This window comes from Lepidothrix coronata, unplaced genomic scaffold (assembly GCF_001604755.1).
Source record: "Lepidothrix coronata isolate B3197 unplaced genomic scaffold, Lepidothrix_coronata-1.0 Scaffold115, whole genome shotgun sequence".
In the NCBI taxonomy this organism is placed as follows: domain Eukaryota; kingdom Metazoa; phylum Chordata; class Aves; order Passeriformes; family Pipridae; genus Lepidothrix; species Lepidothrix coronata.
The window spans coordinates 2,434,454-2,461,977 of record NW_016690295.1 but is presented as its reverse complement, the minus strand read 5'-3'; the positions used below and the strand labels follow the sequence as shown (position 1 = coordinate 2,461,977).

At 36.2% G+C, this 27,524-nt stretch overlaps 1 protein-coding gene across 1 annotated transcript in view; it reads left to right on the top strand.

Moving 5' to 3' along the window:
• SPON1 (spondin 1) overlaps positions 1 to 27,524 on the top strand; it is a 192,831-nt gene that overhangs the window by 19,844 nt on the left and 145,463 nt on the right. Inside the window, exon 3 of the mRNA XM_017825033.1 lies at positions 15,752 to 15,885. Within this exon, the coding sequence (XP_017680522.1) occupies positions 15,752 to 15,885 (134 nt within the window). The remainder of the gene's footprint in view (positions 1 to 15,751; positions 15,886 to 27,524) is intronic.

Genomic DNA, 27,524 nt, shown 5'->3' with positions numbered 1-27,524 from the left:
ACTGTTCTATAACTTTAATGATTGTATATCTCAATACAGTCAGTACTGGAGTAGAGGTTTCTTAGGGCATTGCCAGTATTTATTCATTATTTGTCAGCCACACATCAGGGTTTTGTTCTCTTGGAGCTCATTTAATATTTTTTCTTTTTTCGATTGTATGAGTAAAGCTGACTCTGCCTGTATGGGAAGCTTAATTATACTTGATGTTGCTCAGTTTAGCCTGCTTATCAAACTTATTTTAGCTAACCTACTGCTTTTTAAAGATGAAGAAAGGGGAGAGGGGACATAAAGTAGCAAACAAATAATGATAATGGAGAAATACTTTACACTGCAATCTCTCTCAAGCAATAGGTCGCTTTCATAGGAAAATTAATTACCTATTTTATACCACTAAGTGAAGAATGCCTTCTGGAATCTTTAGGGAGGTATTTTAAATGGTTGCTAAGGCAGGAGTTTGCCTCTTATTGCTGCCCTTTCACTCTGGCCCCTCTTTACATGATAGTGGGAATCCCAGATGTAGGAGTACAGCAAAAACCTCCAGTTAGTAAATCACCCCCCCACTAATCCTTCCTGTTAAGAAAATCTGTCCACACATTGTGATGAATCCCAGATTAAGATAATAATAAATGTTTTCTTTATTGGCTGCATGCACAGGACCAGTGGGTTTTTTGAGCGTGCAAAGTTTCTTGGCCTCCTTTAGATTCTTTCAGTAACCTAGTTTTATTGTCCATAAAGGTTATACAAAGTGCTTGTATGAATTAAATTGGGTTATGATATATTTAGACACTGGGATTATATAATAGCATTAGTTTAAATACTGTATGTTCCAAACAATAATTTGGAACTTCTTCTTAGACACTGTGTGAGATTTCCCTAAAGGATGAAAAAAGCCTGTATGCCACCTTCTCAAAACTCCCTGTATATTCATCTGTTTTTTTTTCTTTTAGTTCATCTGATGCTCCTTTGATTACTTTACTTGCAAGATGTATTAAGCCCACATTATAAACAACCAGCTTTGTATGTGGTGCAGATGTTATGCAACTGCCAGCTTTCACAGGAAGAACACTGTGTACATCACAACGTGTTCTTAGGTTTCTAAACCCATTTGCCCTCTTAACTGCTGACTGTGAGAGAGACTTGGAATTTCTTCTTGGGAGGAACAAACCTGAGACAACCTCTGTGAATGCTGGTCCCGGACCATTTCTGTTCATATTTTTACATCTATGCATGTGATGTACACTAAAAACTTAGTTATACCAGAGCCAAATAAGGAAAACTTACGTAAATGTGCAAAGGAACATTACAAGATTAAAAACATGATAAAAATATAAAGGCAAGATCAAATGCTGAACTCATTGCTGTTAAGATACTTGATTCTTGATAAGTACCTCTTGAATTTTGAGAAATCATGACTAAACTTTTCTCCAGTTAAATTTACTGAATCTTGTCCTAATGATTTTCTGTTGTCAGTGTTCCACATTTCCACTTACATTTATGGATATAATACAGCTTTCAAATGCCCTTTTACATCGTCTTTCTGACGAAGACTTCAAAGTTTTTGCATAAATTAAATTCCATAAACATTTTTTTTTTTTTAGAATGTGAATTTATCATATCCACTTTGCAGAAGAGTAAACGTTGAAGGACCTTGCTCAAGGTCACATAGCACACTTGAGCCACTACTAAACTTCAGGGGTTCTGCTCTTCTCATACGGTGTTTGCCTCCCAAGCCAGGAATGTTTAAATAGTCATCTGTCTTCTTGCATGCAAATGCTGCCCGTGCATAAAATAATAAACGTTTGTAAAATGTATAACATTGCAACCATGAGTGTAAAATATAGCATAGAGATTTTAAAATATGGGAACACAGTCTAATTCTATCTATATGGTGGGAACCCTAAAAAGCATTCCAGTAATAATAGCTGTTGTGCTGGTGTGTATCAAGGAGATAAGCAAATCTTTCCTACTAAAGGATTAAAGTGACAAAACCCCCCCGAATACTCTCTTAGCACTCTAGGCTTAGTCACTTAAACAAATAAATGTGTTTGGACTCATACTATGTTTTAGTTCTTCCTATTGCTGGCACAGAATCAGAAACAGCAACGTTTGTGTGTATTTTGGATTACTAAACTGGATGGTGTAATTCCTACTGTGCTCTGTATAATATGGAAGTGTTGTGTATTTTTTTTTTAAAAGTGAAAATAAGTAATAACCATCTCATCTATTAAATATGATTTCTGATCTTTAATTTTGATACTTCTCTAATTACATAGTTCATATTCTGGAGATTAGCTGCCATTTATCAAGTGTTGGTATCTCCTGCAAATTAGTTTTTCCTTTCTATGTAGTTGAATTTCTGACCATCAGAAGCTGTTTTTCCCTTTTTTGAATCAGTTTTTTTTTAATCCTTCTTTGCTAAAGTTGTTTTGCAGTTGCATACCTTATAGAATTGTTTTCTCTGGTGCCTGTGCAAAATTTGTACAATTACTCTTCAAAAGATAAAAAAAGCACAGAAAAGTAACAGATCTGGAATGCTGGCTTTGAGCTTTATGCATCTCTTCATTGAAATTTATTGACAATGATTCAGAATAATATTGAAACTCTCAAATGTCTCTGAACAAACACTGGTGTGACTGATTATCCATAACTACTGAAGTAGATTTCCTATATCAACAAAATTCAGTTTTAGGAGTGAGGGATGGCATGAAACTCGTTATGAGTATGAGCTGACCTGCAGGGCAATATTTAGTTTCTGCAATGAAAATATGACTTGTTTCTAGTGCTTCCATGCTCATGTTCTGCAAATGCTTAGATAGACAGGTTAGACTACTTATGTCACTTAAGCTGAAATTTTCAGATAAATTCTTCCACAGTTATATCCTTCAGATTTTCACATGGGGAATCAGGAAGAAAGGGACAGCTGTTTTTATTCCTACATACCAACACTTCATCGGTTTGAGGAGGTGGTATTGTCTGGACTCAGATTTGGTGCTGCAGTTTAGAAGTGTTTCAGAGAGAAGTAAAATGAAAAAAATAAGTCATGTGACTGAAAAAAGCTGGTTTTTTTCAACATTGGAAAAACTACCTGTAGCAGATTAGGTGTGGTAAAAAAAGACAAGGAAGTGCAAAGACACATTTTGTAATATATGTGAAAAATGAGAAACGGAAATTCATTGACTGTGCACTTCATAAAGTCACAGAACAGTGTAGGTTGGAAGGGACCTCAAAAGATCAACTGGTCCAACAGTTCATGGGAAAGGGAGCCTGGATTAGATTATCTAGAACCTTGTCTAACCAATTCTTGAAAATCTTCAGTGATGGTTTTTACCTATGGAGGTTGTTCAATGATTGTTCTCATTTTAAAGAATTTTTTTTCATAGAATCATAGAATATGCTGAGTTGGAAGGGACCCCTCAAAGAAAATATACTTACCATCCTCTTGGTCTATGATTGCATATATTGAATTTTTTCTCACCCTAATAAAATTTCAAAGAACAGCTTTATAGTCTTGAAAACCATATTCATAGGAATCAAATCCCTTTGAGATTGAAATCTGGGCTGCCCACAAGACTGTTCTTTTTCCCAGACTATGGCACTCTGTTGTCTGACTGCAGTGTGTCTTTCTGAAGCAGAATCCTCTCATGCTGAAAGGGAGAAAGCATAACTTTTTGATTTCTTGGAAATTCTTGGCAAGCAGGTTTAATTTGCTGGAAGGGTACTCAAAGTAATGTGAAATTGGGCTTTATAGAAAGCCTTGGACAGAGCAGCAGGCAGGGGAATTGTTCGTGAATAGACTGTGTAATCTGTGATGTCCTCTAAGTAAGGAAAGAATTAGAGAATCTGTACATTAGTGTCGATCATCAGCATATCAAAACTAAGGGAAGCCGTAGTCTGGATTATTATCTCTTCGCTCAGTCTAACATTCAGACACACACTCACATGCACACAAATTATGTGGTGGCTTTATAATTGCTCTCAACTACTGTCAGTGCCATCAGAAACCCTTCCTGACTTCCTGCAGCTCTTCTGCACGAGCAGTATTCCAGATCTGACAGCTGATGCAGATTGTTAAGCAAAAGATTTGAGAGCTTTCTTAAGGAGGTAAATGCCTTTTTAAGTTTATCTGCATAAAGCCTGTCGTTCCAGATCACCAGTATTTTTGCTGTAACTGTGGTTTTAGCAGTGGATTAAGCCTCTCAGAAATAGATTATGCTCTGTACACAGAGTCATCTGAAGGCTACAAGAGTTTGTGTGGGATCCGCTTGCGTTAGGCTGGGATGTATATTTTGGCGTTGAGACGCTCACAAGGAACATGAGTAGCGTGTGTGCCAGAGCTGCTGATGCTTCAAAGCTCCAACAGCAAGCAGGACAATAATGCTATTAAAAATATGTATTTTCCGTAATCCCTAAATCCCTTCTTAAGTGAGGAGCTCCAAGTGAGGTAGCTATTTTTGGCGCTGTAGTCATAATGCTGAGTAGTGTAATATTTTCTGAAATGAAGGCTAAATGAAAAGCCTGAACAAACTAAGCCACTGAGAAGTGCTGATCTGGTAAAATGTGCAGACTCATATTTTACCATGTGTTTCAAATGACCTTCATCAGTTCTGGTGTACCTAAGAGCAGAAGAGTAATTTTCTTTGTACTTTACTACAAAATGCTATATTGCATTGTGGAAAAATGTCACCTCTAGAATAATATTATTATAGATTGCATTAGTAAAGAAGCCCAATCTAGGCTTAAGCCCATGTTGCACTTTGTACTCACAAAATTGTAATTAGAAAAGGTTCCTTTGGCTGGCAATTAACACTCTGACAAGTGGTAAAGGGAGAATGGTTGAGGAGGAAGGCAGGCTGTTATCATCCCTCTGCAGGGAGCACCTGACACAGAAAGGTGCCTTCACTGGAAGAGCTATGTATGTTGTTTGACCAGCCACTATAAAATTTCTTCCTTATCAGATGTTTTATGCGTCTCCTCAAATTTAACATTCCTTTTTCTTCCACCGACTGGTCTTGCAACTGTGTTCTTATCTGGGATTTTGTTCCTGAAATAAAAATGCCAGTTCCTGAGTTTTAAACTGAATTGACAAAGAACCTGGAGTTCCTTGCTGCAGAAATGTAAATGAGAAGTGCCCGTGTGAGCAGAAGATAAGGTCCATGTCTTCTCTGTGAGTCCACAGCAAATATTTCTCGGGCGCTCACATTATTTTTGCATTGCCCATTATGGCGCTCAAGAGGTTGGTAATACACAACTGTGGCAACAGTACATGACTAATGATAATCTTATCAAAAGATAGTAATGTCATTAGCTTCAAATGGAAGACACACCTCAGCCAGGAGCATTTACAAAACCTTTACAAAACCACTGAAATGCAACAATTAGTAACTAATGACTTTCACCCAGTCCATGTGGTTTGTTCGCATATCAAGGTCAGATTTTCTAGGCTGCTCTTAGTTAAGCTTTCTAGAACTGATGATAAGAATGGTGGATTTAGGATTAGATTATGGTTTCTCTCAAGTATTGTTTCATTATGAACATGAGTGTCAGGTTTTTCGTTATTTAAAATTCTTAACTACGTGAGTGCTTAAAGCTTATTTTAATGGGGGAACAGAAATTCTGGACCACTGAATTTAAAACATGTTATGGACTGGACTGGAATGGTGACTAGAGGTCCTTACTAATGTCTATTAGACACAGTGAAGGCACATTCTGTCAAGCTTTTATAGATGGTATTTTTGTGCAAAGAATTATGTGCATTGACAGAAGCAAAGTGACATGGACTCAGGCAGATAAAGATAGTTGCTGCAGAAATTGAATAAAATTCTTGCACTGGTATGAAAAGTTTCATATAGTTTTGATAAATTAAGAATGTGCTGATGAGATTTTAATTTGCATTTAATTTTAATAAAAATGAAAATACTGAGTTTTGCTCGTAGTCCTTCAACTTTCCACACACATGTCCATAAACAGAATTCTGATTTATCCTGGATTCAGTCCTGCCAGATACTGAGCACTCTGCATCTGACTTTGTAATAGCCTTAAATTGTACGTTTAGCATCAGACCTGGAAGTTGGTTTAGGTGCATATTTATAAATCTTTGGTTTGTGCTGAGACAGAAAGAATCTGAATGAATTCTTTGTTATATGGATTTGAAAAATGTATGTGTGTGTGTGAAATGTGTTTTATGTATTGTTAGAGTTTGGTTTATGTGCATGTGTTTCTGCATTCAGGAGTGACCCACTGTGTCAACCAGGGATTATATGTCTGTGTATACATATATATATATATATATATCAATGTGTGTGTATGTGTATAGGCTGCAGTAACACGGCCAAAGTGCTTATGGTGACTTAAACATAAATTCTTGACACAGAACTGCTGTAGGAGACTATGTTGAGTCCTAGTTCAACATGGAAGACAAAACACAAGGCCAGGTGTGGGGAAGAAGCTCAGAGGTCTGTTTTGTCCCTTTTTAAACAAGGGAAAAATTTGTGAGGGTAAGAAATAAATGCAGGAGTTCTATTATTTGTTTTTAATGGAGCATTTAAAAAAACCTAAGTTAGCTGATGCAAATCTCAGTTCTGGACTAGCAAATCTATGTTTTGGGGAAATGTTTTGGTCTTCTGTCTCTACAGAAAGAAATACAAGTATATTGGCCCTTTTAATGGAGTATATTGATTTTCACAATTTTTTAGTTGGTAAAACTTTTCATCCAGATATAATTTCCAGTCAGAAGTAGAACTTCATCATGAGTGGCAAAAGGATTTCAAGATGGGTGGGGAAAGAAGGTTCAGGTGTCTGAGTCATTAGAACAAAGATTGTATGAGGGAGTTTTGTAGCCCTAAAATGTGCTTTTCCATGCAGCAACAGTCTGTTTCAGGATAGATTTCATTCAGTCTCTTCCTCTTGAATCCCTCTGCTTTGTGAAACTATTTAAACACGTCACTAGACCAGCAGGGAGGAGGCTGGCTTTATAACTTGGGGGGAAAGTCATCAAAATAAACAGAGCGGAGATTTGAAGACACATCAGGGCTTTCATTACCTGACTGTCAAGGCAGTTTTTCCCCTTGGTTCAGTGTGTATGTGAGGATGAAGAGTTCAGAAAAGAGACTGGCTGAAGGCTGCTCATTTTGTGAAATCTCACACTGATAGTGAACTACCTGATTCAGGATGGATTTATGAACCCATATTTTCCATATCAGAAGCAGAGTCTTCAATGCTGGTCCCAGAGCACGCTCTAAATACGTCTCCCAGCTTTTGCAAGATAAATAAGTAAATAAGGTTTGTCTTCTGATCCCAGTGTGTAGCCAAATGAAAATAAAAAGGTTTTTTTTGCAAAGTAAAGTAATTTTTTTAGTAGTTTAAATTTCCTTTTAAATTAATTGTCTCACAGTCCCTGAAAACACTGAAAAAGTACTCTTGTGTAAAAGATGCAGTTGTCAAACTGCAGCTCTGCCAGATCTGCTTTTGTTCTGCTTCCTGGGTTCTCTGGGCATCAAGGTGGGAGATCTTTGACTGTTCTTTCTACACAGTGGGCCATCTCAATGTTATGGCTTCCATGAATCTCCCTGGCTCAGTTCTAGTTGATTCTCCAAGCTACTTTTCCATTTAATTTGAGCTATTGGCACACCACAGAGCAGGCTGAAGATCTGGAATCTCGTAACTAGTCTCCTCCCAGAGAACTTCTGTTTATGAAATCTGAGTCCAATTTGAGGTCTGACAAGCTGTTAAGGATAAATAAGTATGTTTTCATAAGGCATTTAGTATTGTTTTGAAAAAGGAGCTCAATGCCTATATCCCTACTTCACAGCTGAGAAACAGACCCCACTAAAGTGATTTGAGAGAGGTGGCTCAGCAATACAAGTCACGTCTCACTTCCAGTCAAGTGTTGTATCCACATTGCCTTGCTTTATATCACTTTCTTTTATGAGGCTGCAAAAGCATTTATTTCTTTACACAACCTTCCAATGTCTTTTGTCTATCCAGAAAGTCAGATTAGAATGTGCTCTTTAATACGAGGTAGTTAATTGCATTACATAGAACTAGATAAGATGGTGGGAAATACATTTAGCAGATGACAGAAGTTTTCTCTCTTTCCAAAGAAATATGTGTATTACAGACTTGAATGAAAAGTTCTAACTGTACAGACCGCACAGGAAAATATACAAAATCCTTAAACTTTTACTGCTTTCAAGTGATTGTTATCTAAAAATTATTGATTGTGAGATTGATTTCTATACAATAGCCTATTCAGCGAGTAATGTTTCTCCCAGGCTAAAGCACTTGAGACATCATCTATCAAAAGTTATTTTTTCCCCTCTGAAAATTTTTTACTAGATTGGAATAGTGCCTATTTTTTGCCAAATAAATAATGTTCATACTGAACTAATTTGACAACAAAACAGTGATTATAAATTATCTCTCTGTGGAAGTACTCCACAATAAATTCTGCATGTATCTTTGTTTATTGTGGTTACAGTCTTATCTGATGTGAGTGTGTTAGTTTTGTAATCTTGGAAGAACTGTTTGCATTCTGATCTCTCCATTACAGGAAGAGAGAAATGAGAATGGGAGCTAGTGAGAAGCCTAAGTGGCCATGCTCCACATTTTTATTTTTCAATATTGGACCTTACTTTCTTTAGCTGCTATTTTGGGTTGGCCTTGGCTCAGGTGTAGGGAACTGGCTAGAGAACTGCTCTTATTAATGCTGACCCTGTTCCCAGGGGACTAGCTAAGGATCATCACAGCACAGCCTTGATCTTTGTCACCACCATCCTCACTAGTTATTAGTCTGTTTTAGGGCTGCAGTGGGACTGTTCTGCTTCCTAATCCTTGGAGAACAGAGTTTTGGAAGTAAAATTTCCTCATTTTCATTTCACAATCATAAAATTTACCCTTTTTTCATCTGTCCTTTCATGCTTCACAATTTAAATTATATTTGGATCATAAAAAACGCCTCTCATTTCACAGAAAAGCAAATTCATTCTTTCAGCTACTGCCTGAATATAATGGAAAAAAAACGTGTAACCACAAAGTTGAATTGGTCAACATAGAGTCTGACCTCAGTAAATTTACTCTAGATTTAGGTCTAGCTTGATTAAATTGTACATCAAAGCAAGCCAAAACTCCCGTTTCTTTGAAACTAAAATTTTCAATCTTTCCCAGAATCCTCATACATCATTTCAAATGTTGCAAAAGGAGCTGGGTAGACTGGACACAAAGCAGTGAGAATAAAGTTAAACCATTTGTCATGCAAAGCACAGACTGACTGGTTGCTTTTGTACAGAACATCACACGGAGTTCCTTCACACAATTTACTGGTGTCCCTGATGCTGTGACTGATTTGTATGCTCTGATGCTTATGCCAGGCTACTCTCTTTGGCAAGAGCCAAGTGGTGCACTTTGAATCTTTGTGCGCCAAGGTGTGAAAAGCAAGTTCAGTCTTCAAAATAATTCCCTGTTTCTGATGAATGTTGTTGGATAGTATTGGATGCATTAAGAAACCAGAGTATTTGAAGGCATTTCAAAAGATGATACTATTTAAAAAGGTGTTGTTCTTTCCCTACTGAAACTTAGTGTTTGCAAACTGCTTTCTAAACATGAAATGAGAGAATTTTCCTTATTCAAAGCAGCTGCTTCTTTAAGAAAGTTATTGATGGAACCCAATGAGATTTATAGCTCTGAGAATAATTACAGCCTTCTGTGCCTAATGTAGTTTCTCTGTTAGAGATTATAAAAGTAATGTTATCTGGGAAAAGCTGGATTATCTGTCAAAAAACCCCCTAGTAATATAATCCGATAAAGTAGCTTGAATAAATTTGCCAAACTGTTTTCACAGGGATGTTAATGTTGAAGTCAAGGAGAAAACTTGGACCTTAAATCCACTCTTCGTGACTACTTATTTGAAAACTTTCTCAATTCACAACAATCCATGTTCATTCATCTCTTGAGTTTCATGGGCAGCTTTTACTCAGCTGGCCATTTTCAATTTACAATCATAAGCCTTCAGTGTAAGCTTTATGATTCAGCATGTTATAACATTGATTAAGGTAAGTAAGAATAGTTCAAAAGCAAGGAAAATATACAATATAACATTTTACATTTACTTAATGCTGTCAAATTACTTTTATCTGTTTCTGTCAATACACGTTGTCTCTTTAATCTTTTTCATACGTATTGAATTAAGTGGAGAAGAAATAGCTGTTTTGTGCAGCTTTCCATAGTCAGTCTCAGGCAGGAAAGGCTGTTCAGAATAAAAGCTGACAATGTTGTATCTTTAATGCAATTCAGGTTCTTGTCTCAATGAACTGCTTTCTTCCTCCTTTAGTTTGAATTGCACCTTAGAACAGCCCCTGCTGCCTGCCCTACAGTAGGTATAATACAGCTCTTGGGTTTGTTTAGACTGAAGAGCAACATGTAGCGGATTCTCAATAGCAAAAATTCTTGGGACACTTTAATGCATAAGATTACCATGTAGGATCATCTGAGTAGCTTTTTTCCTTTTGATCATCCGACACAGCCTTTTTTGCAATGAAAACAGTATTTGGTGTCCAGCTGGACAGAATTAAAATATTTTTCTTTATAACATCTCACACACAAACATTTGGTTTGGTGTTTGTTTTTATGTTTTGTTGTGGGTTTGGGGGTTTGTTTTGTTTTGTTTTTTATTTTATTTCTTGGAAGATGATTTATAAATTGTTTGTTTTTTCCTCTTCTTTCCCTAATGTACTTCAAAGAATTGATCTGAGTGCCTAGCATCATATCTGTGGAACTGGAAGGGTTCTTTCCTCTCCCCTCTCTCTTCCCTCATGGTTCCTACTACCTTGTGACTGGGAGGAAAAACAAACAGTACATGGACAGGTAGATGGAGAAGCATAGAAATGGTGCTGATACTTCTTTAACAGAAATATCTTCTAGTGCATTTCATCTTTACTTGATAAAGTCTGTTCTCAGGTAATGATTGCAGAACTAAATTTGATTTTTTCATTGCAACATTGTGGGACATCTACATAAAGTTGGTTCTAGAAGTTACCAGAATGTAGTGATAATCTTAAAGTGTATGTTAGCAATGCCTTTCTTCCATAGATCTGCACTGTTCTCAGTGTTCCAAGGAGTGTCTGGTTATCAGACAACTCCAGCCTTCTGGTGCATTGTTAGAGATGACAAATCTTACTGAGAGCCCAGCAGTGCTCAGTGGTTCCATACAGCTTTGTATCATAGTCTGCAGCAAGACTGAATACTGACACTGCATAAAAAGTCCCACTTCTGATTCTTCTCATTCTGAGCACAGACTCTGAAGGAAATAATGTGTCCTTTAGTCAAAGAATATGGTTATGTGAAGCATATCCTTGAGGTAAGTTTTTTAAACTGACTTTGTACGTCATTAATTTTACGTTCCATATAATAAACTCCGTTCTAGATTAATCCCTAAAGGCCAAATATTATTCCTGTTATGTAGACCTAATGTTCTTTTTGTAATTGGAAAGTTTCCTCAAGGAGAAGACAGTTTTGTAACATTCTGGAAGTCACACTTTGTGCTAGCTCTTCCAAAGAAGAAAACTGACAAAGTTGCTTATCTTGTGAACTTTGGGTTGTGTTCTTTCTTTCTTTTTTTTGAATTCAGTTGTTCCAGTAGAATGCAGCTGTTTCAGTGGGTGGAAAGTGATGATGTGTCCACAGAACAAGAAATGGTCCTGAAAATCCTAGCCAGTGGTTTTAAATGAGGAAGTGGACACAAGCCAGTAGAGGATTTATGTAACTTCATCTCCTTTTGTACTTGATACTAATCCCTTTCTTTGTGATGTATAGCATTTTGAATTTTTTAATTTTTTTTTTGAATACTGATATAAATTCAGTGTTACAGAGGTTAACTGCCCAGTTTATTTGACTAACAGTTTATAGAAATCAGAAACAGATTGCAAGCTCTTTCACTCAGCGTGAAATGTTCCAATTCCGAGAAAACCACTTGTTCCTCTGTTTAACAACTAAGCAGTTATCCAGTCCTGCTTTTCAGGAACACCCAAATCTTGTCCTCAAGCTCATCAATGTTCAGAATATGTAAAGAATGCAAGACTGAACCTGGAGCTGGTAAATTTTCCCTTGTACTATCCTTACTTTTATGTTTGCAAGTTCAGCCAAATTTTACTTGTTATGATATTCGTTCAGCTCCTGGTTAACTCCAGCAGTCTTACTCAGGATTTACACTGGTTTCCCTGAAGGAATGAATTGGTCCAATAGTACTACAATCACAATGGGCAAAAAAGCCCTTCACAAGAAAAAACAGATAGAATATTAAAACCTAATGTCATTGCATTTGTGGATTTGAAAGAGTTGGTCATGTAGAGATCCCTCCCTCTGAGGCCTCAGATTCTTTGGCCAAGTGTTTATTCTTTGTTTTTAGGATTTATGTTCAACATGTGGTTAATTTGCTTGCCCATTCCTGAAAATGTAAGGCTTCCCTTTACAGATAACCTGGGGTTTAAAAGCTATAATTTTGCAAATGCTACACTTTAATCTGTGTGTCTTTCCCCTGCCAATTCTTTCCTTCACGCCTGTGGTCTGACTTGATTCCAAAAGAAAAATCAGGATTGTATTATGTATCTCTTTTTCCCCCTACAGTTGGCCAGGATACTATTGCTTTTCTCCTGTGTTGCATGTGAGTGGAATAATAGCATCCACCACCCTCAAATATCATGTTGTTTGTTAATCCTGCTGTATCAATCAGGAACCCTTTCTTATTGCTCCTAAGAACTTTTTGTAAAGAATTGAACCTCCATGGATATAGAAAAAACACAAAAATCATCTTTTTAGCAAATGTATTTGAGATAGTTTTATATTTATATGAAATCCTAGAATCTGGACAATTCTCAGTTTTCTACTGTATCATAAAATAACTTTAATAATCTCAAATCAACTGACATTTAAGCCTTTCCAAGTAATTTAGGAGAGTTGTACTGTATTCTGTCAACACTACGAGTCTTTATTAAGAAGGCTTCAGTTTAATTTTCCTTCAAAGGAACACTTTATGGAAGACATTATTTTATGGTCAGGTTTTTCCAGTAGACACTTATTGCATAAGTCTTCTGCTTTGATGGTTAGTGATGCAGGAAATCGTGATGTAGCCTTGAGGCTCAGCCATTTCCTGTTCTCCCAGGATTGTGTTCTAAAATGCAACCAGAACTTTTAAATTATTTCATTATAGGCATCTGTATTCTTTGAGAAAATTCTTTACTTGCTAAGTGGCAGGAATTAGGTAGACGAAAGAAGTACAAAATATGTCTACATTTCCATGTTCATTTGTTGCAGCTGGAAAGGGGCATGGATATGTTCCAACATACTAATTATCTAGAATTCAAACAAATATTTCAGGTTCTGCTTTTGCAGTACTCATAAATTTGACTTGTAATAACTACTCACAGTTGTTACAACTCCTCACAACTCCTTCCTTAAGTATTAGTAGTTGGATTTGGTTTTGGTGTTCCTTGTGATTCCATTCATTGTTTGGGGGGGAAAAGCAGGATTGATTCACCTGGAGATAAGAGTTTACTTAACATGCAAATGCATCACGAATGAGTCTGCCATGATGGCTGCTGGAGAAATGATCTTTAGTGATATAAAAGTAGCTAAGTTCTCACTAACTGAAGGCAGCAACTCTGTACTCAGGAGAGCAGGGGTTCGTTTCAGTTGAGCTTCTCAAGAAACATTCAGAGCTAAACTAGGTTTGGAAAATTTTCATTGGTCATTGTTGAATAGCTTGTATCTGAGCAGTCGTATTTATACATACCTGTAATTATCTAATCTTGACCTGAATTGAACATATTTAAAAAAATTTTTAGAGAGAATGTGAGTTATACTACAGCAGCATTTTTCATCTGATAAGAGAATATGGAGCTAGTGTAACTTGTACAGTAATTTGCAATATTTCTGCTTTTCCAGAAAAACTGTCTTTTTTAAGAATTGTCTGATGACCTTCTAAGAGCCTTTTCAATGGGAATTATCACACTTTTGTAAAATGTGCAGTAGTATTTTATTGTGTATGAGGTGGTATAAAATCACCCATTCTTCTCTCAGAGATTCCGCCAAAATTGGGTTTTGAATGAGAATGAATTACTCTGAGATATGGATAAAAGGTCAATTGATATAGTCCTGAAACAGTTGAGGCAACCTTTCTGAGAGATAAGTAGACAGTTTTATTTCTTTATTTTACTGTTGCAGGAATAAGGCAGACAGAATAAATACAGTCCATGGCCGAGAGAGAATTGTAGATTCGGGATTTTTTGACGCTCAAGTTAAATGCATTTCGTTGTATCCAGTGGAAGTAGGAACTGTGCAGTCAATTTAAGCCTACACTAGATCCCATGCTTCCCACAGCTTCATGTTAATTAAACTCTAGCAAATGTGCGCGTTGTGTTTGGTTACACAGATTCTACGAAGCGTTAAAAAACTTGAAGAATATTAATGGCTTAAAATTTAAAACTCATTAACCGCTGCCCTATTGACCAGCTAAATAGAGTTTCTCAGCACTCCTCTGGGCCACTGCTGCTTCATTCTGCCTTGGAAATATAGAAATGGTTGTTGGCTTAGCTAAAGATGTTTGGGACTGCTGGTAGTATCATTGGGTAAGATAAAGAACATGCCTGCTCACTAAAGCAAATCTGGGTGCAACTATAGATAGTGTCACTTTTTTAGAATGTAAAGTAGTGGTTTTTTGTCCAAATGCTAGTTTAAACTTATGCTTACTGCCTGAAGATTTTAATTTCTTTTAAATTGTTATTCCGTAAAAGTGTGTGTGTGTGTGTGTTATTAGAACCAGAATTCTGTAAAAGCAACTTCAGAGTTGAATCATGTTATAAATTGAAAAATACAACTTCTTTCTCAAAATGGTAGTTCACTGCCTGAATCTTGACCCAATGCAGTGTGAACTGCAGCTTCATCGAATGAAAGGGGACCACTGAGCAAGCTCGAAGAGACATTTTGCAATATCACAACATTGCCTGTTTCCAAAGAAAACTTAGCAGTTTCTGATGAAACTTCTTTGAGACGGCTTAAAGTACAACTCATGAAGCACATAAGTAGTGAGAAAGCTATTTTGTCATGACACCTTGGAGTAAAATCCTTAGAACGCCAGTTTCAAATCTGCCTCTCTGGTTTCTGACTTACACCACTTACTCTTTACTCTTGAATATCAATCAGTCAAAAAAGCAAAAGTGTCAGCAGTTTGGGCTAAATAATGGACTCTGAATTATAAATGATTATGATCCACATATTACCTCTTTTGACCTGGACAGTCTTTTGATACCTTAAGAATAGTATTGTTTAAAAAAATGTTAGTTTAAAAAGCAAGCAAAGAATAAATGAACTGAAACGCCTTCTTCTCTAGTATGTTCAATCTGTCCTAACCAGTTGATTGCCACAGCATTAAAAAAGAAAGTCTTGAAACTATGAATATTTTATTATTTTTAATTTATTAATATTTATCAACATGAAAGGTTATTTGCAGCCATGCTCAGAAAGGTCTGGATTCTCTTTACCTAGAACTGAATTATTGTTCTGCCTTTATTTTGTGAGCCTTTTTTTTTTCCAATTCAGGGAGCAATCTGTATGTTATAAATAAATTTACTGAAGTACTGCTGAGCTAAGCAGAGAGTGTTATAAATATTCCACTCGAAGAAAACATGAACTGACAAAACATGCTTGAGACACATTGGCTATGCATGTCTTATCTTTTCACATTCTTCTCTTGAAATTTCCCTAGATCATAGATGAAGAAGAAACCCAGTTCATGAGCAATTGTCCTGTTGCTGTGACTGAGAGCACACCTCGGAGGAGGACACGCATTCAGGTGTTTTGGACAGCTCCTCCTACAGGGACAGGCTGTGTGATTCTAAAGTAAGTATTTTAAAGCATGTTAAACTAACAATTAAAATAAAATTCAGTTAATAAGTCTAATATTTATTGGATTGAAAACTAATGGAGTTCTTAAACTCTTTTTTCTCCTTGACGCGCTTGATCAAGTTTAGTTGTACTTGCACAGTGAAATGTTAGCAATTTAAAGCCTAAATGTTCAGAAGTTACTCCAAGCCTTCAGTAAGCATTGAATCAGAAACCCTAATTGAACTTGTTAGGCTCTCAGCCATTTTTTTCACAGAAGAATCAAAAAAATCTTCATTTTTAAGATCAAAATTGCATCCATCTGGCTGAGACTTGGGTAAAAATCTTAGCTGAGATGAAAAATAGGAACATTCTGTAGAGTTAGGATTTTCTGAATGGACCTTTATCAGTAAAAACAGATCTATTTGTTTAGAGGTTAATGCTTTCATTTCAGATCTATTGATGATTTACTGATGTTTTAGTACACACTAGCAGGTGTATTCATGCTTTTTAAGTGATAGACACAGGTGATACCAGGTAGGTGCACTTTGCTTTAAGTGCTCTCATTTGTCTGTAGAACTATGAAGGGTGCCAGAGAAACATTGTCCTGTCTCTTTAGACTTTGCTTGCTGTATGTAATAGGACAGATTGGTCAAATATGCATGGACAATTGGGATTTCTTTGCTTGCTTTGAATCTGTGTCTGGGAGAAGCCTTTGAAATTGCCAAGATTTGCCCTGCAGCAGACCAAAGAGCCTTATCAGGACTGGGGACGCCATTAGTGACACAAAACACGTTTAGGCTTTTAAGGAAGTGCTATCACAAAGGTTCTACTGAAGGTAGTCCAGAGCATTCAGAAAAATGTGTTATTAAAATTGCAATTGATTTCTGAACAGGCTGTGAAGTTGCCACCAGCAAAAATAGTCCATGGCTGCTTTCCTCTCTCCCTGTGCTTAACTTCTCTGCTGATGGGCACAAGATAGACACCCTCCTCTTCCACATCTGTGAGGGTGATCTAGTCCCAGGTCTTACACTGGCTGTGGAAGAATCTCAAATCTTTTGCGGTTCTACTTGCTGCCTCTCAGTTTCAGTAAAATAATTTTGTTTAAAAATCACCTGGTTTAACGTGTACTAAAGCAGTTCAAGAATACACTTGCAGCCTTATCTTAAGCTCAGCACAGACAAGTTTACATCAGGCTGCAGAAAACTGTGAAACCTGCTGCTTGCTACATGGCAAGACAGGTTGTGTTATAAGTGTATAGATGGAGTTTTTCAAGAGTCCCTTTGACAATCAAGAAGATTCTTGAGTGTTTCTAAGCTGTTTATCAGTAAAGCTCCCTGGTCTTCCCCTCAGGACTGCTCCCCTCTTAGCTGCCTAACAAATGTGTCTTGAGGCACTTTACTACTTAAGTAATAATAAGGTTTTATAAAGCCTTTAAAAGAGACAAGATTTAAACTTGAATCCAGTAATGATATGCAACAACACAAATTGATGGATTTTTTTTCCCCCATTATTGTCCTAAGTAGAATTGCCATTACCAAAATCAATTAACACAGACCTATACTTTTCTCACTGAACTGAAATACCTGTGGCTGAAGTTGGTTCAGGGGCCTCCCTGGGTCTTGAATGTAGTGAAGTACCACCAACTGCAGGATCTGGATAAGTGTTTCTTCTCTCTCCCCTCTGCTAGTCAGGTCATGGTGGATGCTTAACACTCTGATCTTTTTCTGTACAGTATTTGCGTTCTTGCAGAAAAGTCAAGAGAGGCTCCAAAATGCAGTTCTAATGTTCTACACGTGAAAGTAAAAATTGCCGCTGCCTCAAGGGATGTACAGAGTAACTGAGTGGCTTACAATCTTCTCAGAGTGCTGGCAATCCATCAGCAGTGCCAACAAATCACTGAAGTACCAATATAGAGTTAGATTAGCTGACTGGCACTGGTTCCCATGATCTGTTTGGGAAGCTAAAAGAACATCTTGGAAATTTAGGTTCGTGGGGAAAGGAGAATTTTGGTGTTATGACCACTTATTTACAGATGGACCTTTGGTGTCTATGTGCTGCTGAAAAGTGGAAGGAAGTTAAGTACTTTCCAGTAAAAATTATGTGAAAAATAGAAGCTTCCTCCCAATGACTGCTTTATTGACCTTAGAGGATAAATAATGACTTTATTCCAGAGGACAGTTCAAAGAAAAAATGAAACAGTGACCATTACTAAGAGCTGCTGATGCCAGAAATTAACATCATAATGTGGTATTTGTTGGTGCTGCAGTGCAGTCCTCTGTGGCACCTACATAGCAATCACTGATGGGGTTTTGACACTAGCAACATTTACATTTTCTCTTTTGTATGTAAAGCTTTGATGGCATTTGAATTAGAGTTTGCATTCAGCATTCTTTATAAACCTTCTTTGTGGTCAGCTCCCATAAAATAGCATGGACATGTTGGATGCAATTTTCATAATTATTCTATATGATAAAAACAAAAGTCTAAAAGCAGTTATTGTTTTAAAGAGTTAAGTCCAAGCTCACCATGGAAAAACTCTGAAACCTTGAACTTCAGAGGAAACAAACCCTCTGTATTTTTCTTTCTTCTATATGTGATGGATGTGCAAATATTTTTTTTATTATTATCAACACATATCTATTTCAATCCTTGGATACTATAGTACTTTTGGTTTAGAATTTCCTAAACAGAATGGCAACATTTTGGAGCCTGTTCTGAGTTGTAAGAATATACTTTTTCACTATATCCTTTTCTACTGGCTTCAATATGTAGAAAAGTTAAATGTAGTCACAAGTTAAACATTGTCGATCCATAAAAACTTATTACAGTTTTCGTGCCAAATAATGGGTGTTTTCTAGATTTATAGTAGTATAATTAAGGATAGAGTCTTCCAGGAAGCTTTTCCTGGACTAGTACTGAGGTCTGGGAACAGCTATTTTTCTGCAATTTGTGAAGTCTGATACCTTTGATAGCAACACTTGACTGCTCAGATTTGGCTAGTAGTCTTCCCAGTGCTTTCCAGGCATATAGTGCATGTGATCAGTTTTTGGCTGTGACAAGCATAAAATGACACAGAGAAATGCTAATCTGTACTTCTAGAGCTCAGTAAGAGATGCTAAATCATTTGGCATGAGCACATGTGTGTGTAATCCTACCTTTCTGGGTGACTGCAAGAAACAATGTTTAGGAGAATAAGGATATTTGAATTTGACTTACTGTCACTGTCTTGCTTTCTAAGACATCTCTTTCTGTGTGGAGACTCAGAATTGGGAGGGAAAAAAAAAGAAGGAAATGGATTAACATGTGATGTTGGACTGTAATTGCTTAGTTGAGAATAATTCATCCATTCTCTTCATTCCCAATAAGTGAGGACAGTGAAATACCCTAAAGGTTCAATTCCTTCCAGACTCTGCTGAACCTGCCAGTACCAAATGTGCTCCCAGGATGCAAACAGTGTCTGAGGCTCCATTTATCCACACACTTAAGCCTAGGCTTCAGTTGCACTGAAGACACAAGATAAAAGACTTTGCTTATATGTTACACGTTGCTTGGGAGACCCTCAAGCTTTAAGCTCTCTTTCCACTCGCCTGAGGTATCCTCAGAACACTGTGCAGCTAAATCCAATTACAGGAAGGTACACAGACACTCCAGCACAGCGGTTCTTAAAGTGATTTCTGCGGATGGATGGACTGGAGAAACATCCTATCGCTTTGGGGAGGGCCCCAGACCCTGCAAGACAATTTTAAGCAACTAGATTTGGAGAATGACCTAATGGAAATGGAATTCATTGTCATCTGTCAGACAGCAGAGTCAACCCCATCACAGCGCTGGGTACTTGAATAGAAAGTTTTGCTGTGTGGGATGAAGTTATTAAAGATAAATCAACAGAATGCACTTGGATCATACTTGGCAATAAGGATTCACTTGGCTGCCTCAGCATCTGTGCTAGCTGCAGAAGCTGCCCAAGTATCAGCATGAGCAGGAAAGTGCTTATAACTATATCTTTCTTGCTTCTCTGGCTAAGGTTATCTATTTCAACCCTTCCAAGCTGTCATGCTGTGCTCAGTCTACTTGTTTTCATGTTCACAGGGCAACGTCCTTCTATCCCTGTTTTCTTTCCCTTGTTTCTTGTGATTGCCACATGTGTCAGTATGGGAGGACCAGGTCATTTCCTTCATCCTCTGATAAAAGTTTCTGTTCTAAAGCTTGAACAAAGCTCTAAAGAGCTCACTAGATTTCTGAGCTCTTCAGAAGGCATTTTCTTTCTAGAATCTTTGAAAACCTGCTGCTAAAACTTTCTTGGGAGGTGTTGATGTTTATTCTTGTGATGTGAAATTTATATAAAAAATAATTACAATAGAGCAATGGCAGAGCTTAGTGGTATTTGTACCATCACGTGGAAGTAGAGAAATTTTCAGGGGTTTGAACCCTCTCTTGATCAATCTGTTTTTGTATTTTGTTTTCATGAGTGAAAACTTTTTAAACTTTTAATCCCCCTCCTCCTTTTTTCTGCATGTAGACTGTTAAGCTTGGTTTAGCATATTCTACTTTTCATAAAATGTAGAGCAGTACACATGCATTATTTTTATCTGACAGTGATATTCAGAGACTGCTTAATTCTGTAAAAAGCAAAACAACTACTGGAGATTTATCTTGTTTAACAAGGAAAGTCTTAAATATTGATTTTGAATAGTGATTTACATCATTGACCAAAAAAAGGACAAATGTTTATTGAAAGTTTCTTAACAGTGATGAAGAATAACCTCTTTTAAATCACTTTGAGCCCCAGGTCTCTAGATTTGACTGGTTAGTTGTATTCCTCAAGATATGTCTTAGTTAAGTCTGGTATAGAACAGGTGGGTAAAGGTCTGACCCCTGTAATTGATGGGAAATACAGAACAAACAGTTTTCTGCAGGTCCTTTAGAATTCTGCAATATAGTACAAGAGCGAAGAAAATTTTGTGAATTGTCTTATCTTGTTATATATTAAAATTTCATGGTAGGGAGAATCTTGTTAATATCCAAATTGAGTAAATCTGTCAGCTGGTGTAGATCTCATGAAGAGTCAGGTACTGAGAGACGATAATTATCTTTTCCTCCTTTAGCATTTGGTGATTTTCACTGAGTCAGAGATTAATTGTTAAATGTGATAAAGGATGGCCACATGCAGATAAGTTATATTCAATTTACCATTTAGAAGAGAAAGCACAGTTCTCTAATTGGCTCATGAAATAATCGAGTTCTCAGGCAACTCATGTGTCTTGTATGGTAAATGTAGCAAAAGTTCTTGCTGATAAGTTATTTATTTTTGTTATACATATCACGCTTAAACAAACAAATTAAAATCTGGTATCTGTAAATAGTGCATTACCATTACAACTTGCAGAAATCCACTGTATTCATCATAGTGTCTCTGCTGTTTGATTCTGGAAATGTGTTCTGAGCCATCTCTTGGGAAATGTTTTATAATTTTTGAGGAAAAGTGTGGAACTTATAGTTTTTCTGAATATGTCATTATCTTCATGATTTTAATTACATTAGGTCTTGTTTATATGTAATCAGAGAGTAGGGGAATTTTAAAGAATTGCCGTCTTCTAATGGAAAAACTATGATATATTGAGTGTATATAAAAGATGTATTGGCAAAATCTTTTAGAGAGCTGTGCTATTGTAGCAAAGCTGTCATCCCTATGGGGACAACTTCAATTCTAGTCCATGGGTCGCCTTGGATATAATACTCAGGTTCCAACCTCCATGTGGATTTTGACAGTCCTCTTGCTCTCAAGCTTCAAAGCTCTGAGGGCAAACGAACTCCAGTAAGAGTTTTTGAATATGTACTTTTTGATTTCTTATAACTTCAAGCATTATGTTCATTCAGGTCACTTGGCATGTCACTCTGAGTAAACAATATGCTCAAATGTGGTGTTGGAGAGACTAAAAGAAGAAACAAATGTCATAAACCCCCCTGAGTTCCTAACTACATATACATCCTGATGCTGTCTTGTTATGCAGCCAAATCTCTTCTCTGTACTCCAAACTCATGATGACATCCTTGGTCCAGAAACAGAGCACAAAGTATCTGGGCAAAACCCAAAAACCACAAGCTGTGTGGTGTGTAATTTAATATGTGACCAACTCCCTAACACTGCATTAAGGGGAGTTTTTATCAGAAATGCTAAATTGAGATGGTCAGAATAAAAATGCACTTCAGAATGAATCTCTCTTACTAAAAGTGTTGATATTATGTTTCTCACAGAACCAATGTTGCACAAATATGCTCCTAAGAAGTTCCAGTCGTCAGTGAGCTTCAGGGCGGGACTGCATCAGTCAGACAGCTTTACATGGGTGGAAGCTACAGTGCATCTGAAACTGTTGCCAGTCATATAAAAGCAACATCTGATAGATGATCATAGAGTTGAACTTAAACAAAAAACAAACAAACAAAAAACAAAACAAAACAATAAGGAAAGAGAATGATGTACATTTACAGCTGAAAATTTTGTGTGCTACTTTTCATGCTTGTCCTAAATCCCTCATCAGTATCTGTGACCTGGCAGAAGGAGAAGTTGGATATGGTATTAAGTTATTCAGGTTACTAGACTAAGGTGATTAAGCAATATAAGGAGATTCTTTTGTCCTCTCTGATGCTTTCACTACTAAAATATCATCTTTTTTTTTTTTTTTTCTAGGCTGTACTTACCCCAATGAGTACAACTAACTTTTCTTGATTTTTTTGGGTTACTAACCTGATCAAAATGTATCTCAAGTCTTTTTCCATATGCTTATTTGAGTGTTTCTTTAAATGCTTTACACGGAATGCATTCATTAAATGCATCCTATTTCTTACAAAACGTGTGAAATAAGATGATCCTACATACTCTTTTAGGATTCCTAAATACTTGTGGGTTGTACTTCTTGAAGGGGATTCATAGATTTATACTTACTGAAAAATCACACTGTTGTGAAGCAGATGAGCAGTGGGTCAAATAGTTCAAGAGCTATGAGGAGTTCCCTGTAAAACTATGCCTCTAATAATTCAAAGTGTAGAAACTATAACAAAAAAAAAACACGCTGCTTGTTTGAACTGGATGTTGAATTTGTTATTCGGTCTTTTCCATTTATCCTTTCAGTCTTCCTGTGCACTTGTCCAAATAATTCATGTCAACAATTTTACCTGACTGTTCATTAGAATACTAACAGTGGAGCGATTGAGCACAGTTGTAAAGCATTTACCAACAGCTTTCCATCATGACTAAACACAATGGCCAAGGAAAAACAGAGAACAATCTGCCTTCCTTACCTGCAAGAACAATCTGTTTATGGAACAATAGAAGATAACAGTTCTCATTTTATAAATAGCTGTATTGATTTTTCCCAGTAGAATTAATGAGGCTTCTGCATGCAGAGAAATTATCACAGTTTCTCTACTAATAGTTTAAGAAAAAAAAATCTTCCATTTAACTACCACACTACAGCAGTAGTTGCTGAACATTTTTTGACAGAGGCAATAGTAGTATAGCTTAATATTTCATGCTGCATAGCTTAAATAAAATATTGTATATAGACACTTTGTGTATTTCTGCCTGAGATAGCAAACTAAGATGTCTCTATACATCCTAACAGTCCACAGAACAAATACAACTTTCGACATATAGAAAATGTACAATTTTCCCTATATGATTCTTTTTGTGTTCTTTCATTTTTCCCCATTCTTCACTTTTAGGAGTTGTAATAGAAACGTGCACAGCTTTAAACGTCCAGGGGCATAGATTAGAAGTGAGAAGATTTGGGTCCATTCTTGTCCTTCACACTGGATTATTATATACAGCTCAACTCATTTTTCAATGCCTCTGTTTTTTCAAAAGCAACCAGAGGCCAGTGACTCTTTTTAAACCACTTCAAGATAGAAGAGCTTGTATGTTAACTTTGCAGTACTGAGGTTCCTGAAAAGTAATTTGAATGTTTTCTTCATCCAGCTATTTAAAAAAGCCCCAAAAAACCCAAATAAGAAAAAAGTTTATGAAACTAACTTACAGCCCTATATTTCATTTTATAGGTTAAATGCCCCCATACAGTTTACCTGTATTAGGAAGAAATAATTACTTTCTGCCTTTCTATATAGCTTGTATATCTATAGCAGCTCTAATATTAGATGTAAAAATGCATATTTGCATTTCAATGCATACAGTAGCAGCCCCCTGGATCTACTAACACATCTACATTTAAAACAAAAATGTGTTTCACTTTCAGTTTCTCACTGACTTAATATTGTTTCTTTAACTTCACAGTGGGAGCACATGAATTTGGCAAGTATTATAAATGGATTTTCTTGTAATTTTATGTTCTTCTAAATCATCTTTTTCATGGCAGAATTAATATAGTAATCCTATAAAATCTAGTTAGATTCATTCATATGCTGTTTTGTTTGCAAAGGCATGGTGTTACGAAGCAGCTTAATGGTTTTGCTACTCAAAGATGGGTTTATTCCTTGAGGAGTGCAAAGCAACAGAAAAACAATGAGAATAAAGAGTAAGGAGAAGGATGGTGGCCTTTCCTGTAGTGTTAGGGGGAATGTAGTCATAGCCTTATTAGGAAAGATAATATTTTTAACTGTTTCACACAGTACCTTGAAAATGCTTACGATAATTTCATATTAAAAAAAATAAAAATCAGTGTTATTGCACATTTTGTGGTAAATTGAAGTAACGTGCAGTTACTTTCATTGGCCCATATGGTTTTTATTTTTCACAAATGTATTTTCGTAAGACAACCTGTTTTGCAAAAAATAAAAAATTGTGCAGTGGGGTAGGAATTCAAGCTTAAGAAAAGTTCAACATGCTTTATGACAAGACACTGGCATCAGTTCTCTTTTTGGTCATCATTGTGTTTCTCCAGATTTAATAGGGAAATACTTAAATAAAAATTAATTATTAAGGTTAACAGTGGACACAAGCGCAGAACTGATCAGAAGTCACCCGTGTTCTAATTTGTTATTTTAAAAAAATATGTGGGATATTTAAAACTTTCTTTTTTATTTCTTAACAATTATACATGCTAAATTTCTTGGTCCTTCTAGATTCTCAACACTGTTCTAAGGATACTTGTGTGTTTAAATTGTGCACTTGAAAAAGTCATATGAAGTAGATTTCTAGTATTTCTAACTTTCTCATCCAAACCTTGAAGACAGACAAGGAAGACAAAACAAGTGATGTTAGAAGGGACTTCAGGGGGATGTCCTATGATTGAGCTTCCCTGCCCACTATTCTGCTTAAGGGTGGAGCCTTGGCAGTGCCCATGAGGAACTGGTGCCAATCCTCACCTGTCATTGCTGCTGTTGTGCTAAAATGATTCCTCTAAAGCCCCTTATTGTACAAAGGTGCTGTAACCCTCTTTTCAAGCCATGTTTTCTTTTCTGTGGGCTACTCAACCCAGCTCCTTCAGTTTAAATGTCTGACTGTTCCCATAGCCTTGTCTGAACTTTATCCAAATGATCCATATCCTTGAACTGTGGTACCCAAAGCTGGGCATTGTAATCCTACAGATGCTTCACATAACTCCCACTGTAATGTTTAATAGTTTTTCCAAGGGAGTAACATTTTCTTGTGTTCAACTTCTGATGCACTAGACTTTATCCTGCTATCAAATATTTCAATACTAATTTCAATTTTCCTTTCTTTGTGCATATAATTACTCTTATATAAAACTGAGACTTTGTGCCTAAGATTATTTAATTACAGCTTAATACTTTCTGCTGTCAGTAACTTGTTCTGTTTCATCATTCAAGCTATTAATGAAAATATTGATGTATGCATAATCATACTGAACTTGATACTCTTCAGTGAGTTCCAGCTGAGCTCTAAACATAAGAAAAAGCAAATTAATTTGTTTAAAAAACATTAACATTTCTGTCTAAAAAGCCCTGCTATCTATTCCTGATGTAATAAATATGTGAGCATTTTAAGTAAAATTTGGAAAAAATCTGCTAGTTTGAGGTATTGTGTATTTACAAATCTAAACATATATATGAAAAGTCAAGAAAATGGGTTTCAATAGTTTTCTTTATTGACAAAAATTTACGTTGGAGAAAGATAAATCCTCAATGAATTATTAATTCTATTTGCATATCCTAGAGGCAAATAAAAAAGGATTTAAGACATGTAAGGAGGGATGTTCTCTGAAGTATCTTGTACTGATATCTGATTTTGTCTGATTTTTTTGCTCTCCATAAGTGGGGAATTAGAACAGTAAACTCTGTTTTCTCTCTGACTAAGTCTCTAGTAGAGTCTGTATTTTCATAAATTTCAAGTAGTGGGATGGAAAAAGAAAAGACAATTCCATAATTTTCCTGTTGTTTGTTGTTTGTAAATGAAAATCATTGTTAATTTAGGAGCCTGACAGCTGTAGAACATTTGCCATTCGGCAGCAGCTGCCAGTAGCACTCCAGTTTATTTTATAAACAGATGTTTAATTTGACTTCGAGACCATTGTCAATTTTTGAGGGGAAACAAAGAGAGAAAAGGGATAGAAATAATAATGATAGCCATAATTTTATTTCCTTTCAAAACATACAGCAGAGTCACTATTGATGACATCAGAAGCATTGTCATTTTTTATTACTGAATATTTTAAATCATTTTTTTTAGAACTGCATGAACTGAAAATATGGTAACATCTTAAGGAACTGATTTGTCTTCTGTCGGAAGCTGAAGGTGTTATTTTAATATAATATGATATATTTTTAAAATACATATTTTATCCACAAATCAAAATGTCATACTATTTGTGTGGTTTATGGAGAAAGGTATTTTTGTCTCTATATTAAAACCAGGACACCAGTGGGAGCCCACTGTCATACAAACATAATGTTGTTTACTGTGGTATGGTAGTATTCTCATTTCAGATCAATGAATGTGAAGGGCAAATTGAGTACAGTGATGATGAAAGGAGATAATTAAAAAAAACTAAGTAGCGTTATATGGTTAACTTTTAGTTAAAATTTTAATTTTTTTTTCTTAAATTAATAATTTAATGATTTTATTCACTATGTGCCCAGGGACTAGGAGGTTTTACTAAGAAATACTGCGAGAATATCTTGTGAAGATCCTTCATTATTCAAAATGTCTATTGACCTAGACAAAGGAGTGGACCTTAACAGTGAATGGTCTCCACCCTACAACACTTTGGCATTTCTTAGATGTTACAAAGTCTAGTTTAAATTAGTCATGAAAGTGGCTCAACTTGCTGGTCATTTGCTCCTCCATAATACAATCTGTTCAGCTATTTCAAGTTTGTATTCTATGAAGGTACATAAGTTAAAATAAAAAAGCTATATCAGATGGGCCATTTTGTATGAAATGTTCAATATTAGCAACATTTTTCTAGCATGCTGATGTAAATATTCGCTGAAGTGTCTTCATGCCCACAGAAATCTAGAACAGCTCTGCAGAGCATATTTTACAGTTAAAATTTCAAGCACAGCTGTATTATATAATGAAAGGCCACTGGCTGAATTAACAATGTGTTGGATTCTGACCATCCCTACTTCTATTGAATAGAATTTCAATTCTTAAGCAAATTTGCATTTATTATCTGGAGATTCTCTAAGAGTGACACATGATATCAACAAAGCTCTCAGAACCTGAACACTGTATTTAT